This window comes from Sinocyclocheilus rhinocerous, unplaced genomic scaffold, assembly GCF_001515625.1.
Source record: "Sinocyclocheilus rhinocerous isolate Xijiao unplaced genomic scaffold, SAMN03320098_v1.1 scaffold1990, whole genome shotgun sequence".
Taxonomy (NCBI): Eukaryota; Metazoa; Chordata; class Actinopteri; order Cypriniformes; family Cyprinidae; genus Sinocyclocheilus; species Sinocyclocheilus rhinocerous.
This window is the reverse complement of record NW_015660924.1, coordinates 110011-126845: the sequence shown is the minus strand read 5'-3', so window position 1 is coordinate 126845 and position 16835 is coordinate 110011. Positions and strand designations below refer to the sequence as shown.

The window sequence follows — 16835 nt, the reverse complement described above, 5'->3', positions numbered from 1 at the left end:
TGGAGACGGGTAGGTTTAGGTATATGTAAGGTGGGAGGAGTTGGATCTGGATCCAACCTTGCCCCCTGGATCTTGTGTTCTGCAGTCGGAGAATTTTTTTCGATCGTGGCTCTTCATGACGTAGACGAGGGTGGAACTCCTTATATGGGCATTTCTCCCGGAAGAATGCGCCCGCGCACGCATCGACCAGAACGAGAGCTAGATCGCGCCCATCAACGCGCTTCATCCAGCGGCAGCGCTGCACGGGACTTGCTCGGGAAGAATGTCTCCAAAGAAGTGTGTTTTTGGTTGTAAGGGAAAGATAACTTTGTTCAGCTTCCTAAAGAACCCAGCGTTATGTAAACAGTGGATACAGTTTGTTTTTCCGAGGCAGCAACGGAGTTTCACAAGTGTGTTTGTTGACGAACGTTTTATAAACAAGGCCCAGTTCGACGCTGGATTTGCTCATCGTTTGATACTGAAAGATGGAGCGGTTCCGGCTATAAAATAAAGAATTAACTGACTTCTGTGACATGAGTCGGCTAGCAGATGGTCGGTTTAGCCAGTCTATCTGCTTCCTGACCTGGGCCCCAGTTAGTCAAGTACAAACTCTAAAACTATGCCATATTTCTAGAGAGAAGAGCGTCACCACCCCTGGAGGGATGAAGAACAGGTCAGGTCTGCCCCAAAAACTCGTCCAATTGTCTATGAAACCTATGTTATTCTGCGGGCACCACTTAGACATCCAGCCATTGAGTGACGACAGTCTGCTGTGTATCTCATCACCACGGTAAGCAGGAAGGGGACCAGAGCATATTACAGTGTCTGACATCGTACTTGCAAGTTCACACACCTCTGTAATGTTATTTTTAGTGATCTCCGACTGGCGAAGTCGGACATCATTAGCGCCGGCGTTGATAACAATCTTACTGAATTTACTTTTAGCATTAGCCAGCACTTTTAAATTTGCCAAGATGTCAGGCGCTCTGGCTCCCGGTAAACATTGGACTATGGTGGCTGGTGTCTCTATTTTCACGTTCCGTACAATAGAATCACCAATAACTAGGGCTCTTTCAACAGGTTTCTCAGTAGGTGCATCACTGAGTGGGGAGAACCTGTTTAATGTTTTGATATAATTGAAATAGTTTTTCGATAAGCGCTCGCTGTTCACTTTCAATTTCAACGATCACGTGCACTCTGTGTAAAGGGGGCACATCTTACAAGATCAGATATTTGTCAATGAGATCAGGATCTGTTGAGCAGCAAATCCTCCAGCATGGTCTTGTCAGTCATCTCTCCTTACTCTCCACCCGTGATCAGTCAAATCTGACTCCTGCAGCTCGTGTTGGATGCAGGGTTGTCAAGTACATGTTTTTTTTTGTTTGTTTTTTTTCTTCAAAGAATTGGGCTACTTTTAAACTGTTTACGTGGGTTGATTTCCCCACTTGAAAAAAAAAACTTTGGGTTAAAGGTTTGAAATATTGCATAAATTACAGTTGACTAAAAATGCTTATATTGAAACATTTTGCATTCTACGTATGATAAATCTTAGCTAAATGTTAAGTTTTGTGAAAGGGCCACTGGTAGGAAGCCTTTGAACTCTGTTTATGATCAATGTATATAACAGTGACCGTAAAATATGTATTTTAGGTATGGAAATGACATATTTTGATATTTGGGATTTGGCCATTGCGTTATTTTGGGATGTTTTTGACTGTCATGGGCTAGTTTTGAGATGCAGACCTGGCAACCCTGGCTGTATTGAGCAGAGCAGACACTTTCAGTTTATCGTAGCGTACGTTTTTCCGCGTTGGGAAAGTAATGTAATCAGTGTACGACCAAACACTGTGTAAACACCTGTTTAGCCTATGTAACTCCATCATTCTTGGTATGTGCCAAGACTGCGGGATGGCGGGACCCGCGCTACATTTTTTTGACCACCCATTCCCACCCGCAGTAAAAGTAAAACCGCCCACTCCCACGAGATTTGCGTTGGGTCCCATGAGACCCGCGGGATCCCAATCTCAATGCAGCCCTACTGCACCTATCTTTAGTGAAGCAGCATGGAGAGCCACTTCTGGGATGCCTTGGCTGGTATAAATACAAGCATTGACTAGAGTGGCCGCAATCAGCTCCGGTGGCTGTGTCGGAGCCGTAATGCAGCGCAGACGTGTGCAGTGATGTGCAGACCAGCTCTAAAGTCACTGAATCTTCTGTTAAAAATGAACCATCCATTCATCATATCATCATGCAAAACTAAGAATTAGAATAATTGTAATGTGACAATCGGGTGCGGGTAGGGGCGGATATCTAAATCAGAGAAAAATATAGCTGCGGGTGGGTTGATGGTGGATAAATTATTAGAAGCAGTGGATTCGGGTGACGTTTGAGCTGATCTGCGCATTTCTAGTCACCAGATCTCAATTCAATAGAGCACCTTTGGGAGCAACTGTATGATACTATCATGTTAATGGGATAGTTCACCCAAAAATGAAAATTACTTCATGATTTACTCCCTCAAGCCATCCTAGGTGTATATGACTTTCTTCTTTCAGACGAATCCAATCGGAATTATATAAAAAAATGTCCTGGCTCTTCCAAGCTTTATAATGGCAGTGAATGGGTGTTATTGTTCAATAGTCCAAAAGAAGTCCAATAAAGTGCCTCCATCCATCATAAAAAGTGGCCGCACTGCTCTGAGGGGTTAATAAAGGCCTCCTGAAGTGTATCGATGTGTTTTTGTAATAAAAATATCCATATTTAAAACTTTATAAGCTGTAATCTTTAGCTTCCACTAACTGTCATACGCACATTCACAATAGAACGCAGTTCCAGTGGATGACGTAGGCATAGAGTAAGCTCTGGTGAGAAGTGACGAACGCGGAAGCGCAGAGAGAGCAAACACTGGTCACGAATTAGAAGTACAAAAGGAGGATTTGTAAAGAAAAATGTTGGAAGAGTTCGATATAAGCCAAGAGGTGACTGGTTTTCCTTTGCTAAACAAAGGAAACTTTGCTTCCTTTGCTCCTGTAAATAAACTTTGGTTCTCGCAAGAATAGCATATTCTCACCAGAGCTTACGCTACGCCTATGTCCTATGTCTTACGTCATCCGCTGGAACGTGACTCTCTCGTGTACACGCGTACGTCAGTTAGCGGAAGCTAGGAATTACGGCTCGTAAAGTTTTAAATATGGATATTTTTCTTACAAAAACGCATCGATTCTCTTCAGGAGGCCTTTATTAACCCCCCGGAGCCGTGTGGGCACTTTTTATCATAGATGGTTGCACTTTATTGAACTTCTCTTGGATTATTGAACTAATAACACCCATTCACTGTCATTATAAAGCTTGAAGGAGCCAGGACATTTTTTTATGTAACTCCGATTGGATTCGTCTGAAAGAAGAAAGTCATATACACCTAGGATGCCTTGAGGGTGAGTAAATCATGGGGTAATTAAAATTTTTGGGTGAACTATCCCTTTTAATATGGACCAAAATCTCTGAGGATTGTTTCCAAGGAATATATGTCAAGAGAAATTAATTCAGTTCTGAAGTCAAAGGGGGGGGGTCCAGCCCGACACTAGCAAGGTGTAACTAATAAAGTGGCTAGTGAATGTATGTCCATTAAATCTTTTGTCCAGCTGACTTTTCCAGGCCTAGAAACCACAATTTTAAATGTTCCTAATATATCCTGTGGTATATAACATTGTTTTTATCTGTGTGTATTTTGCGCATCATTTTGCATGTAGGCCTCTCCATTTGTAGCGGCCATTCAGAAGGTGGAAATATTGATTGATACTTCCCCTTCAGCATAAAGGGGCCACCCTTTTATTAAAGGTCATCCTAACTTCACTGTGCTGCTATAGTCAACCAGGTCAACTATAGGTCAACTATATAGTGAACAGTCATCTCTCCTTACTCTACACTCGTGATGACACTGACAATATGCTTTACAAATGTATCGTTCAGCCCAAAATGACTGTATAAAACATCAGACCAAAAGGCTTCATTGACCCCAAACAGCATGACAAACATTTCAAAAACAAAAACAAAAAAATGTGTCATATGTGGAGGTATGCAGTATCTAATAAGCTTGCAGTACTCACCGCATAACCTTTACAGTTGCAAAATATATGTAAAATGTTGTTGTCCAGTCCAAGTTTGGAGGCAAGGAAACAGGGCCAAAGTGATCTGTGCTAGAGCTCCACCTGGAGGCCAACACTGACACAAACCATAGTTGGTAAACGGTGCAGAAGGTTTTAGATTGTCACTTTAATTGTCTGGTGTATGTCTATGTCTCACCCACCTACTCATCCACACACATTTACACTTAATCAAATACATATTTAACCCGCTTCCCACACACACACAAGTCTGTTCAAGTCAATCAGAGCAATGCATAATGTAAAACCAATAAAAAATTACATAAAATTAATTTCATGAGAAACACAAATCACACTAAATTTGCTTTGAATGTCAGATGTAATAAACATTTATCATACAATTGATTTAGTTAATCTTATTATATTATAGTATTATTGTAATCATAGTGTATTTTAATTTGTCTCTGAACTTTTTTTCAGCTTCCTGGACAGAATTGAGTCTGTACGACAGGGTGACTATACACCAACAGACCAGGTGAGGGCGCTGTCACACTAGATTTATTATTATTAATGATCAGCATCATTAAATTGAGAGTTTGTCAATTTCTTCCAGGATTTGCTGAGGTGCCGTGTTTTGACTTCAGGGATTTTTGAAACTCGATTTCAAGTAGACAAAGTCAACTTTCAGTAAGTCAGCTTTTTTATATAATATATTTACGTAGAAGTAAAGCATTTTAATCTACTGTAGGCTCCAAATTTATTTTATTTTATTTTAATCCCAGTAATAAAGTTTTACATTAAAAAAATTAAAGCCAGGACATAAAATGAATATATGTACGAATCTGCACATTCCTAACCAATTGTTTGGCATTAACCATGTAAACTTCTTACAGTGCAAAACGGTATATTTTTCTTAAACCATGCTAAAAAAACATGGATCATCAGGTTTTGTTCATGTCTGCTTGAATTCTGCAGTCATTAAAGCAAAAGGGGCACATATCAAATACAGACATTTTCAAACCCATATTACCCATAGTTCAACAATGCAATGACATTGTTATGCGAGTAATATAAATTGTAATGATAAATTGTGTATTTAATGAACGACTTTATGTTCAAATTCTGCTTGCAGCTGTGCTTATTGTGTTGTATTTTGATCAGTTGTATCAGTTTTGTCAGTTGTAGCAAACCTCTCTTCTTTTTAAAGGCAAAAAACAATTGCAATTAATATAATGTAATTAATATAACACAATCCACGTTTAATATCTTAGTAATGACCTCTTCGAAAAATACATTCTATAACACAGCGATTTTTTTGAAAGATGTAGTGCATTGCTCAGTTAGGCTTCAGAATTGATATGGACCCATTTGTTGGTACGCTTACAGTTCATTAAAAATGCTTCATTCCTCCTGGAAACTAATGAAATGAAAAGCAATTGTCTCACATATATCTGCATTCCTTTGGTATGTCATAGAGCAATGCAAAGAAAGCATGAAAATAGATAAATTATTGCTTATTCTACAGATATATTCAAAAATGGTCAGAACAGATTTTTTTTTTTTTTTGGTTCCCCTAGAAAAGATTGGATTATAGGAATGTTTTAACAAACTGCTTTACTTAATTAGTATCACACATGACTTCAATGTTTTAATCTGTCATTCGGCATATTTAAAAGGAGAAATGTAGTCACTATCCTGATTGCTATCATTGTGTGCACCACACTGTACATATGGACCAGAGAAAGCAAAGGAGAGAGTTGTTTGAGGAAATCAGAAAGCATGTGAAGAATGGTAAAGGTTAAAAGACAATTTCCAAGCAGCTTTATTTTATCTGTGCCATTTTATTTTGTTTTATTTAAAATATTCTGTTGAATCAAAAATTCAATTGAATCAGTGGGTTCTGCACTCTTGCGAAAGTCCCATTAAAATAAAAAAAAGCTGCTATATCTCTAAGATTGGCTACAATGTTGTAGTGATTTCAGTGTAAGATAGCCTCACACGGGGCACCACTAAATGTCGAGATTTTAGATCTAAGTAGCACCACAAATGTTATGGCTTTGGGCTTAAATATTAATATTAATATTTAGTTTTGGTCACACTATTTTACGGGGCACCAGCCAGGAATTTCACCTTGACAGTAAAGAACAGTCATGAAAGATTGTTGAATAAATAAGAATTACAGTACATAAATTGTAGGAAGTTGTAGTTTGACCAATCTGAAGGATTTTAGAGATATTGTTAACTTGTAGAGCCTCTTACTGTTTTATCAACACAAAGAAGACACAATTATAATAAAAGTAGTTTTATTAACAAAAGGATAGATAAGAGTAACTAACAACTACTAAAAGTTCCTGAGTGGGGGTTACTGTATGTTAATGTTACCCCACTTCTCCACAAGTACACTCTTAAAAATAAAGGTGCTTCAAAAGGTTCTTCACAGCGATGCCATAGAAGAACCATTTTTGGTTCCACAAAGAACCATTCAAAAACAAAGGTTCTTTAAAGAACCATCTCTTTCTTACCTTTTTGTAATCTGAAGAACCTTTTTTCACCACAAAGAACCTTTTGTCAAACAGAAAGGTTCTTCAGATGTTAAAGGTTCTTTATGGAACCATTTAGACAAAAAGGTTCTTCTATGGCATCGCTGTGAAGAACCTTTTGAAGCACCTTTATTTTTAAGAGTGTAGTGTTGTTTTATCTGAAGGCAAAAAGGCATCCTTTTAACTCATCAGAAGCTTGTTGTAAATGGAAACCTCTGACAAATTTGTCAGAGCACAAACACAAATACACAAGGGATTCTTTGAAAGCAGTAAGTCGGTACTTTGTAAATGGTTGTTTTACATAAATAATAATAAAATTAACAAAACTAAATAAAACATTGCTTCATATACATTGCTCAAAAAAATTAAAGGAACACTGTCATCACAGTATAACACTAAGTCAGTTAAACTTCAGTGATATCAGTCTGTCAAATTATGAAGCATAAGTGATTGTGAATCTGTTTAACCTGCTTTGGTGCAAATGAAAGTGACAACAGCATTGGAGAAGCAACAGCAAGACAACCCCCAAAAAGGGAGTGGTTTTGCAGGTGGTTGCCACAGACAGTTGCTCTCTCTTTATCCTTTTTGACTTATTTGTCTCTAGTTTTGTGTTTTGTTATGATCCTTGTCACTCCTTGTAGAATGAGGCAGTACCTGCAACCAAATCAGTTTACACAGGTAGACCAGCTCCTCCAGGATGGCGCATCCAAATGTGCCGTCGCAAGGAGGTTTGGTGTGTCTCAAAGCACAGTTTCAAGAGCATGGAGGAGATACCAGGAGATGGGCCGTTACACAAGGGGAGTTGGGCAAAGCCTTTGAAGGGTAACAACCCAGCAAACAGGACCAGTATCTTGAGGAACAGGAGGAGCAATGCAGAGCCCTACAAAATGACCTCCAGCAGGCTACTGGTGTGCATGTTTCTGAAGAAACTATCAGAAACAGACTCAATAAGGGTGGCATGAGAGCCCGACATCCTCTAGTGGGACCTGTGCTCACAGCCCAGCACCATGCCACTGGATTGGCATTTACCAGAGAATGTCAGAATTGGCAAGCCCACCTCTGGTGCCCAGTTCTCTTCATGGATGAGAGCAGGTTCACATTGAGCACATGTGACAGAAGTGAAAGATTCTAGAGATGCCGTGGAGAATGTAATGCTGCCTGCAACATCATCCAGCGTGACCGGTTTGGCGGTAGGTCACTGATGATCTGGGGAAAAATACCCTTGTAGGGTCACACAGACCTCCTTGTGCTAGCCAAAAGTACCATTACTGCTGTTAGGTAACAGGATGAAGTCCTCAAAGACATTATCAGACCTTACGATGGTGCAGTGGGCTCTGGGTTTCTCCTGGTGCATGACAGTGCCTGCCCTCATGTGGCCGGAGTTTGTAGGCAGTGGATAACGAAGGTATTGATGCCATTGACTGGCCCTCACATTCCCTCAAACCTGAATCCAATTGAGAACCTCTGGGACATTATTGGAGCATCCGAAGCCGGCAAGTAGCATGTGGGGGCCATACAATCTACTGATTTACATTATGAGTTGCTGTGATGAAATTCATGCAAGTTAGATCATCCTGTAATTTTTTTGTTTTTTTGTTATTTATTTATTTTTGAACTTTGATTTTCTGTGTGTTTTTGAATCCAGGCCTTAATGGGTTGATGATTTTGTCATTTAATTCTTAACAAATTACAGTGTATATACAAGTAAAGATTTTCAGTTAAATAATATTTTATATTTTATAATGAATATTTTGTTAATGACGATTCATGGTGGGGCAATGGTTAGAGTCGGACTTGTAACCCAAAGGTCGTGGGTTCGAGTTTCGGTACCTGCAGGGATAGTAGGTGGGGTGAGTGAACAAAATTCAGTTCTGCTGTAGAGCAGCTCTAAAAAGAAGACAATAGTAAACAGTAAATTTTTCCGTTAAAGTCAGTTCATCATTGATTCGGTGATGTCATCGTCCAGCTCAATTCAGTTCTCTTCAGATAGTGTCTGTGGAATCAAGTCGACAGTATTGCCAAAAATTAGGTGTCCCCAACTAAGCAAGACAAAGGTGACAGTGGCAAGAAAAAAAAAAGGATAAAAGCATTTACACTAGTATTCTCAGACATTTAGTCCCCACTATATATCTATAATTGATCTAATGATTCATATCTGGATTCAATTACTACATTTATATAAATACTTATTTGTTAAGTTGTTATACAGAAACATTTCTTATTTCTTTCTCCCTGTGTGTCAGTATGTTTGATGTGGGTGGTCAGAGAGATGAAAGAAGGAAATGGATTCAGTGCTTTAATGGTGAGCTTGCAGATTTGCATTTTTTTTTTTCAGTAAACAAATTCACAAAAACTGTTTTGTTGTTGATATATCTGAAAGTAACTAATGGTATTTAAGTTAAAGGGTTAGTTCACCCAAAATTAACATTGTGTCATCATTTACTCACCCTCAAAACACACACACACACACACAAAAACACACACAACTTAAACCTTCATAACACAAATCCATATGAATCGAGCAGTTTAATCTTTAGTCTTGTGAAGAATTTAAGTTTCTTTATATTATGAACAGATTACATATGGTAAATGCAGAAACTTGTGCGTGCTAGTCTTGCTGTGGTAGTCAGTGTTATCGATATTACACAGTGTTCGGCCATACACCAATTACATTACTTGCCCAGTGTCCCCACCGTTGTTTTGCCTTGAGTGCACATGTTTTGCATGTGTGAAGCACAAAAACCAGTGAGGTTTGTTCTAGTGTGTTTCCGTGCTTACCTTGTGTGTATGTATGTCATTCATTCTTCAAATGTAAATAAAATAAATAAATGTTTGGAATGACATGAGGGTAAGCAAATGATGACAATTTAATTTTTTGGGTGAACTATCACCTACACTATAAAAGTGTGTGTTTGGTGATAATATATCTCTTCCTGTTTATAATCACAGATGTGACCGCCATCATCTTTGTGGCAGCCAGTAGCAGTTATAACATGGTCATAAGGGAAGACAACAGCACTAACCGGCTGCGCGAGTCTCTTGATCTGTTCCGCAGCATCTGGACTAACAGGTTACACAGTTATGCTGTTTCTTGGGATTTCTCAGTTCCCATCCCAAGTGCTACAAAAGTTACCCTAAAATACTTCTATGCGTTTGTAACAGTATAACGGACAATTATTGTTATTAGAGTTTGGTGATAGGGCTGGGCAATGTGTTGGATGTTTTCAATGATTTTTATGGCAAAATTACTTACTATTACTATGATTTTAGAGCACTTTTTTGCATATGTATATTAGGGCTGTCGAGGGAGTAAAATTTTTAATCGAATTAATTACGATTACGATTAATCTTAATTCATCGCAAATTAATCACACAATAATTTGGGCTGAGAAATTACCCCCAGAAGATAATTATTGTGTTAAATGAGAAAAGCAGTGTATAGACATTAAAAAAATGTAGCTTTAGAAAAAAAAAAATGTTTTTATTGAACATATAATTTATTACACATAAACTTTAAAGGCTACAATGTGGCCATAACATTGTTTTCAGAAGCTGCATCTGAAGTAGCATTTAGGTTTATGTACACAAACTGTTCAGCATTAACATGAATGCATTCAGACTTTAATCCGAATTGCATACATAATGCTATGAATATAATGCTATAAATTAATGGGTTTCAAAAATTGAATATAAAAATTGTGAATTTTTTTTTTTTTTTTAAATAATGATAAAATGATATTATAAATATGAAGCTAAAAACACCAGTAGGTGTCAGCAAGTCTTAATAATATAATAGTCTTAAGTAAATCATTCAGTCATTTGTTCAGCTGATTGTCTTAATGAGTGGGTCACTGAATCATTGGCTCACTCAGTTCATTCAAAATCATGGATTCATTCTTGAAACACCGCTGTTTGTTGCTCAGATATGCAGTTCTACTGTGGATTTGTTTTGAACTATTTTTGTTGGCAAAATTGAGCAAAAAGAGACAATACTGTTATTATGTCTAAAATGTAACACAACGGGGGTTATGCACAACAAAATTCCTCATTCTGTAAAACAGGTTGTGTCTCTTCCGGTTCAGGTCTTCTGTATATGCTTCATTAAATAAGGATCTGTTTTACTCAAGAAGCCTTCAAAGGGCATACCAAAGATAATTATAACTGATGTCCATCCCATATGTACGACAGTGTTTTAGAGCCACGTTAAAAAATAGAAATAAAAAATTTAAGATTACGAGATTAAACTCATAATATTTTGAGAAAAAGTCAAAATTACATGAATAAAGTCGAAATATTTTGAGAATAAAGTTGAAATATTCTGAGAATAAAGTCAAAATTACGAGAATAGTGAAAATATTTTAAGAATAAAGTCGAAATTACGAGAATAAAGTCGAAATAATTTGAGAGTACGAGAATTGAGTCATAGCAATTACGAGATTAAAGTTATAATATTTTGAGACCTATAGTCTATATTACGCATGCAAATTGCCAAGATCGGGAGCACCGGGAGAAATTCCGGTGGTCTGGCAACTGATTTGATTATATGTGGGATTATTATCTGAAATCATACCATGTGTCACAGGGACAGCTTGGAAATAATATTTCACGTCTTCAAATGCATTCATTTGTATTACGCCAGCCACCCAATAATAGCAATAAGCTTTGTGCTTTTGGAACTTTTAATATAAAACAAATTCTCAGCTTTCAAATTGTTTCAAATTTAAACTGTCCATTAAATAGCGAAATACAAACAATATGTCTTACAATAATGTGTTTTTCACGCTCTTTAATGTGGCGTGACCGATCGCAGTTTAAGCGGCATGTGAATCAATCATCTTTTCGTTAATGAGACATTCTTTCATTAAATTATACTACATTTATTGTCAAAATATTTCAACTTTATTCTCGTATTGCTACGATTTTATTCTTGTAATTTTGACTTTATTATCAAAATATTACGACTTTAATCTCGTAATCGTAGAGGTTTTTTTTTTTTTAACGTGGCACTAAAACGCCGTTGTACATATGCAGATAGATATCTTGATATCTTATTTTTCTTCTTTTCATTAACACTCTAATATTAAAATTGAATAAAACACTAACAATAAAAACAACTAGCTAGGTTACTTTAAAAGTCCATAGATATCACCATCAGTTTATACCGCTGTAAACACTTTCTCCAACAAGTGGTGATACCTGTTTTTCGGTTTTAACCCCATATTAACTTCTTGTTTATTGAACTGTTGTGTAAAATGAATAGCACATTTGCAATCATGCAGATATTATACATAAGATGTATGCGTAGGACAAAAAACCCATACAGAGGCATTATTTGCCCTCATATCTTGAACTCAAGGGGCATGTAACTGCGTTCTAATAGGCTGCATCACGCAGTCATCGTCATGCATTGTGTTCATCACTAAGCAACTGCATGCAATATAAGTTGGTGTACAGGTCTAGGCCGGGTACGTTAAATGCTTAAAGAATTTTAACAAGTTATTTTTACCATAATTAAACTGCACCAAATTAACATGTTAAATGGACAGTCCTCGTATTTCCAAAATAAATTTGTAAGTACCACATATAGAAAAAAATATAGCAAAAATACCTATATGCATAGGCGGAGTTTCACATTTTTGCCTGGGGGGGCACCTTTATTTATATATTTATTTATTTATTTATATATATATATAGACAGACAGAAACTGTCACTACCGAAACATTTGGTGGAGTTTCGGTAGTGACATCTTTGTTTTTTTTGGGTGTCATCCCATAAAATTGTCACTACCGAAACTGAAACAACGACTGAAACATATCATCATTGTTTCGGTAGTGACAAAAGGGAACACATAATCCTCATATTTGGGGGAAATCTTTTTTTTTTTTGTACAGTTATGCAAATATGCAAATCTTCCCACATAGTGTGGTAGATATGTGGGGGCGTGTTCGAACGAGCCGTTTTAGGTAGGTGTGGCTAACTCTTAACTTTTATAAAGAATATCTCTTTGGATTTGAGACTTTAGTCTTTACAACTTTACAGATCTTCTTTATGCACCAAGAGCTTGTAACACTCCAAAGAGAAAGGAAAAAATGAAATCGCATCATATGACCCCTTTAACTAAGATGTTATGTTTTTGGTTCAATGTATATTCAAACTAATGAATCCTTTACTTTGAAATCCGTATGATCAACTTTTTGCCTTTTACAAAGAAAAATTGGATTCAAAATACAACAAATCTCCTAAATTACACTTGAAATATTGTTAAAAATGTAAATGTTATTGATTTACCTCTGAAAAAAAATTATAAAATAGCAAAAAATATATTTACAATGTAGATGCAAGCAAAATCTTAATAGGTCAATATAACCTTTCTAATTAAATTATTATTACCGTGTTTCGGTAGTGACAAATTTGGGGAGAGGACAAATATTCCAAAACTTTCTGAAAATACAATATGAGAATTAACTGTGCAATTACTAGAAATGTCTACCTTGGATATTATACAATTTGCATACATACAAATTTTTGGGAAAAATACACATTTTTTTCAAGACGATTTTAACTCTAGACTTTGGACCAATTCTGTAGAATGGCCCATATACCATATTTTCTACATTTCAATTATTTATAGCCTATATAATTTCTTCTTCATTTAAAATACATTTAAAATTAACAATGACTGGTAGGCTATACAAAGAGTGGAATAAAAACTTAGATCTTCTTATACCTAGAAGAATCCGCCTCTTTTGCTGTGTCAGTATTAGCGGCAGTAGAATAAATATGGGAAGTGTCAGAGTTAGAGACCTTCACTCTTTTAGCTGTGGGTTTATTAAAAAAAACGACAAATATCCATTTTGTTTATTTAGCATATCTCTGCAGACTAAAGCGGGAACAGAACGGGAAGAGAGTCCACTCACGCAATACTTTGAGATTCGCGAGTTGCGAGAGTATAAAAACATTAATTTTAAATGATACCATGGTCTGTCTGAATACTCGATTCTGATTGGCTGGCAGGTATGCATTTAAACCGTTTAATGCACAGGTAGTTCCAAGTCAGTTTAATCACCGTTCTATATTAATGCACACACACACACACCACTCGCACATAAACACAGTGAGAAGGGAGAGAGGTCGGAGATCGCAGATCACGCTGCGCACACACAAAAACTTATTGTCAGCTCTGCCCTGCTACTTTCATTAATAAAATACCCTAGATACTAGAACGCTACATTATATTTCTCAGCCAGGAGGGGGTAAAATCACTGTTTTTGAAGTAACTAAACCGCTTCATTGTTTGTAGAGAGAGACGCACAGACACACACAACTGTCATCTCTCTCTCGATCGATCGATAATTCATTTAAATAAATGCTATAATTCATTCAAAAAAATGTGGTCTTACCGCACTATTTCATCTCTGTATCTGATTTGAAGTGGGCAAAATGTTTGATCTAACGAGAAGTAACTGACGAAAATAACCATAATTTTAAAGTTAAATATTGCACTGCAAACATCATAAACAGCCTTTAAATTGTCGATGCTGGCAAATGACCATGGTATAAGCGGGATAATGCACGGCTAGCTGTCCATTAAACAATTTGAATGCACTTTGCAGATGCAACCGCTTCGTGTCGGGTGGTTCTTGGCCTCCACATGGTGCATTAAAATCATTTAATGCACAGCTAGCCGTGCATTATCCCTTACATAATTTAGCCTTATCTTACTCATTAAAATAATAAGATAATACAAATAAAATGAGAAAATGTGAAAATATTTGTTTTATTTATAGCTCTGGCAAAATCGATTGGATCTGGTCCAAACTCCGCCTATGCCTATATGGTCATATACACTTATCATGATACACAATTTCATATATGTGATATTTTTAGTCATTGCACCCATGCCTAAATATTACATACATTTTATTTTTAAGTCAAATAGAAGAGACAGGTGGCACCTTTAAATATTAAAGTGCCATCTCAAGAATGGCTCAAAGCTGCAGCTGAACATCTCTAAATAAAAATATCAGCAGATATAGAAATAAAAAGACATGTCTCACTTTGTGTTTTCAAACAGGTTTTTAAGGACCATCTCAGTGATCTTATTTCTGAACAAACAGGACATGCTGGCAGAAAAGATCCTGGCAGGAAAATCCAAACTTGAAGATTATTTCCCAGAGTATGCTCGCTACACTCTTCCTCCTGAAGGTAATGACCTGTATATGATCATAATATACTTATAAACAAGAGATTCTTAGTGCATTCCAGTGAATTATTTATGATATATGTTCACTAAATCAGACATTTTCTTGTGATATCAACACATTAAAATTTCAAGACTTTTGTCATTTTCCTGACAGATAGAAATAGAGCATAAAAGGAAAAAATACAGCTTATTCAGTCAAACTGACAGATAAGGATGATTTAAAATGCAACTTTTTATTTAAACATTTGTTTCAGTCCTTATGAGTGGTGAGATTTTTTTTCCCCTAGCCAGCTAAGTGCAAAACCCTCCCCACAGCCAGTTCTAAAGATTTCATTGGTTATGTCAATCACAGTGCTGGTTGTCTACACAACACTGGAACTAACCTCTAATCCTAAATTAAACCCTAAGCTTAGCCTTAGTAGTTGTTAGCACATCCTGATAGATGGCATTAATGTTCATGGTCGGACCTATCCATGATATTTCTGAACTCTAAACTGAATCCATGAAGTCTGAACTTTTGTTAGCAAATAAGAGTCATTGAGTTGCAGTTTGTGCTTAACTCATTTGGTAAAATAATCAGGCTTTGAAATACACCTGTGTTGTCACATGGAAAATCACAACGGAGATGTAAACAGAAACAAAGTTGGTATCCAATATAATGTTTATTTAAAAGCAGGTGTGCAAATGTGTAAATAAAAAGAGTAAAAAAAAAAGTTATCAATAAAAATGAGACTACAGCTGTAGCAAAACCCTCCTCATAAAACATTTGAGGCCAGAGTTACATCAGTAATTGCATAAAATGATGATTAAGAACAGGAGTTAAAAAAAAATTTAAATGCAATAAATAGGATGGATAAAAACCAAAACATACATTTGCATAAACATTTCCATAAATAGGTCAAATGAGTTTTCCCTTTCATTTAAAAAAAAAAAAGTGACGTGTATTATGATAACCCATACTCAGAATTTGTTCTCTGCATTTATCCCATCCAAGTGCACATACAAAGCAGTGAGTAGTGAACACAAACACACACCCGGAGCAGTGGGCAGACATTTGGTACCTGGGGAGCAATTGGGAGTTCAGTGCCTTGCTCATGGGCATAGGGTACGGCTCTAGCACCCATTGAGTTTTGAACTGGAAAATAGAATCCAACTGGCATATATGTAATGGAAATGAATTCCAAGGTTTTGGCACTGAACAACTAAAAGCCCCAGCACCCGTAGTACTTAATTTACATTTTGGAAAAGTCAGTAAATCTACTAAGGATGACCTTAAAAGTGCAATGGAATGTATGTTTGAAGAAGGTCTGAAAGAGAAAGGAACTAAATTATGAAGAGCTTTAAAAGTGACTCATTCTAGATTACTCCATGGTTACACAACCTTGAACTACCCGCTGAATGGCCAGGACACCACACACCTTATATACTAGGGCTGGGTCTTGACACAAATTTCACGATTTGATTCGATTCTCATTCACAAGCTTGCGATTCGATTCGATTACCAATTCGATTCGATTCAATTCAATATAGATTATTTTGGATATATATCAGGTACAGTACATGCCAAATTTTCTCAAGGGAAAAAAATCTCTCAACTAATGCTGTAAAATATACATGAGAGTCAGTTGGTACTACATTACTATAGTATTGAAGGTTAAAATTAACTGATGTTAAAATTTCACTTAATGAAGTTTTTAAAATAATAAAGTTACAATTACATCATATTTCTACTTCAATTTGTTGTTGTTTTTTAAATATAAACATAATGGTGGCTGTCATAAAATGATGTATTTATTGAAGAACAGTAAAATTTATAATGAATATGTTATATGGTGCATATATTTAGCAAAATGCCCCTCTCTACAGTTTATTTTTCTAGCTGACTAATGAGCTTATGGTCACCAAATATGTTTTTCTGAGGTAAATGTGACGTTACGTGACATTGTTTACAAGCCGTTATATTGACGTCTTTGCCAGGCCGAAACACTAATTGCGAGATTCCACGAGAC

General features: G+C 36.5%; 1 protein-coding gene across 1 annotated transcript in view; it reads left to right on the top strand.

Annotated features, from left to right (window-relative positions):
- gnal (guanine nucleotide binding protein (G protein), alpha activating activity polypeptide, olfactory type) overlaps nucleotides 1-16835 on the top strand; it is a 121147-nt gene that overhangs the window by 90790 nt on the left and 13522 nt on the right. The window contains exons 6-10 of the mRNA XM_016535656.1: nucleotides 4563-4617; nucleotides 4696-4769; nucleotides 8866-8924; nucleotides 9572-9692; nucleotides 14698-14828. Of these exons, the coding sequence (XP_016391142.1) occupies nucleotides 4563-4617; nucleotides 4696-4769; nucleotides 8866-8924; nucleotides 9572-9692; nucleotides 14698-14828 (440 nt within the window). The remainder of the gene's footprint in view (nucleotides 1-4562; nucleotides 4618-4695; nucleotides 4770-8865; nucleotides 8925-9571; nucleotides 9693-14697; nucleotides 14829-16835) is intronic.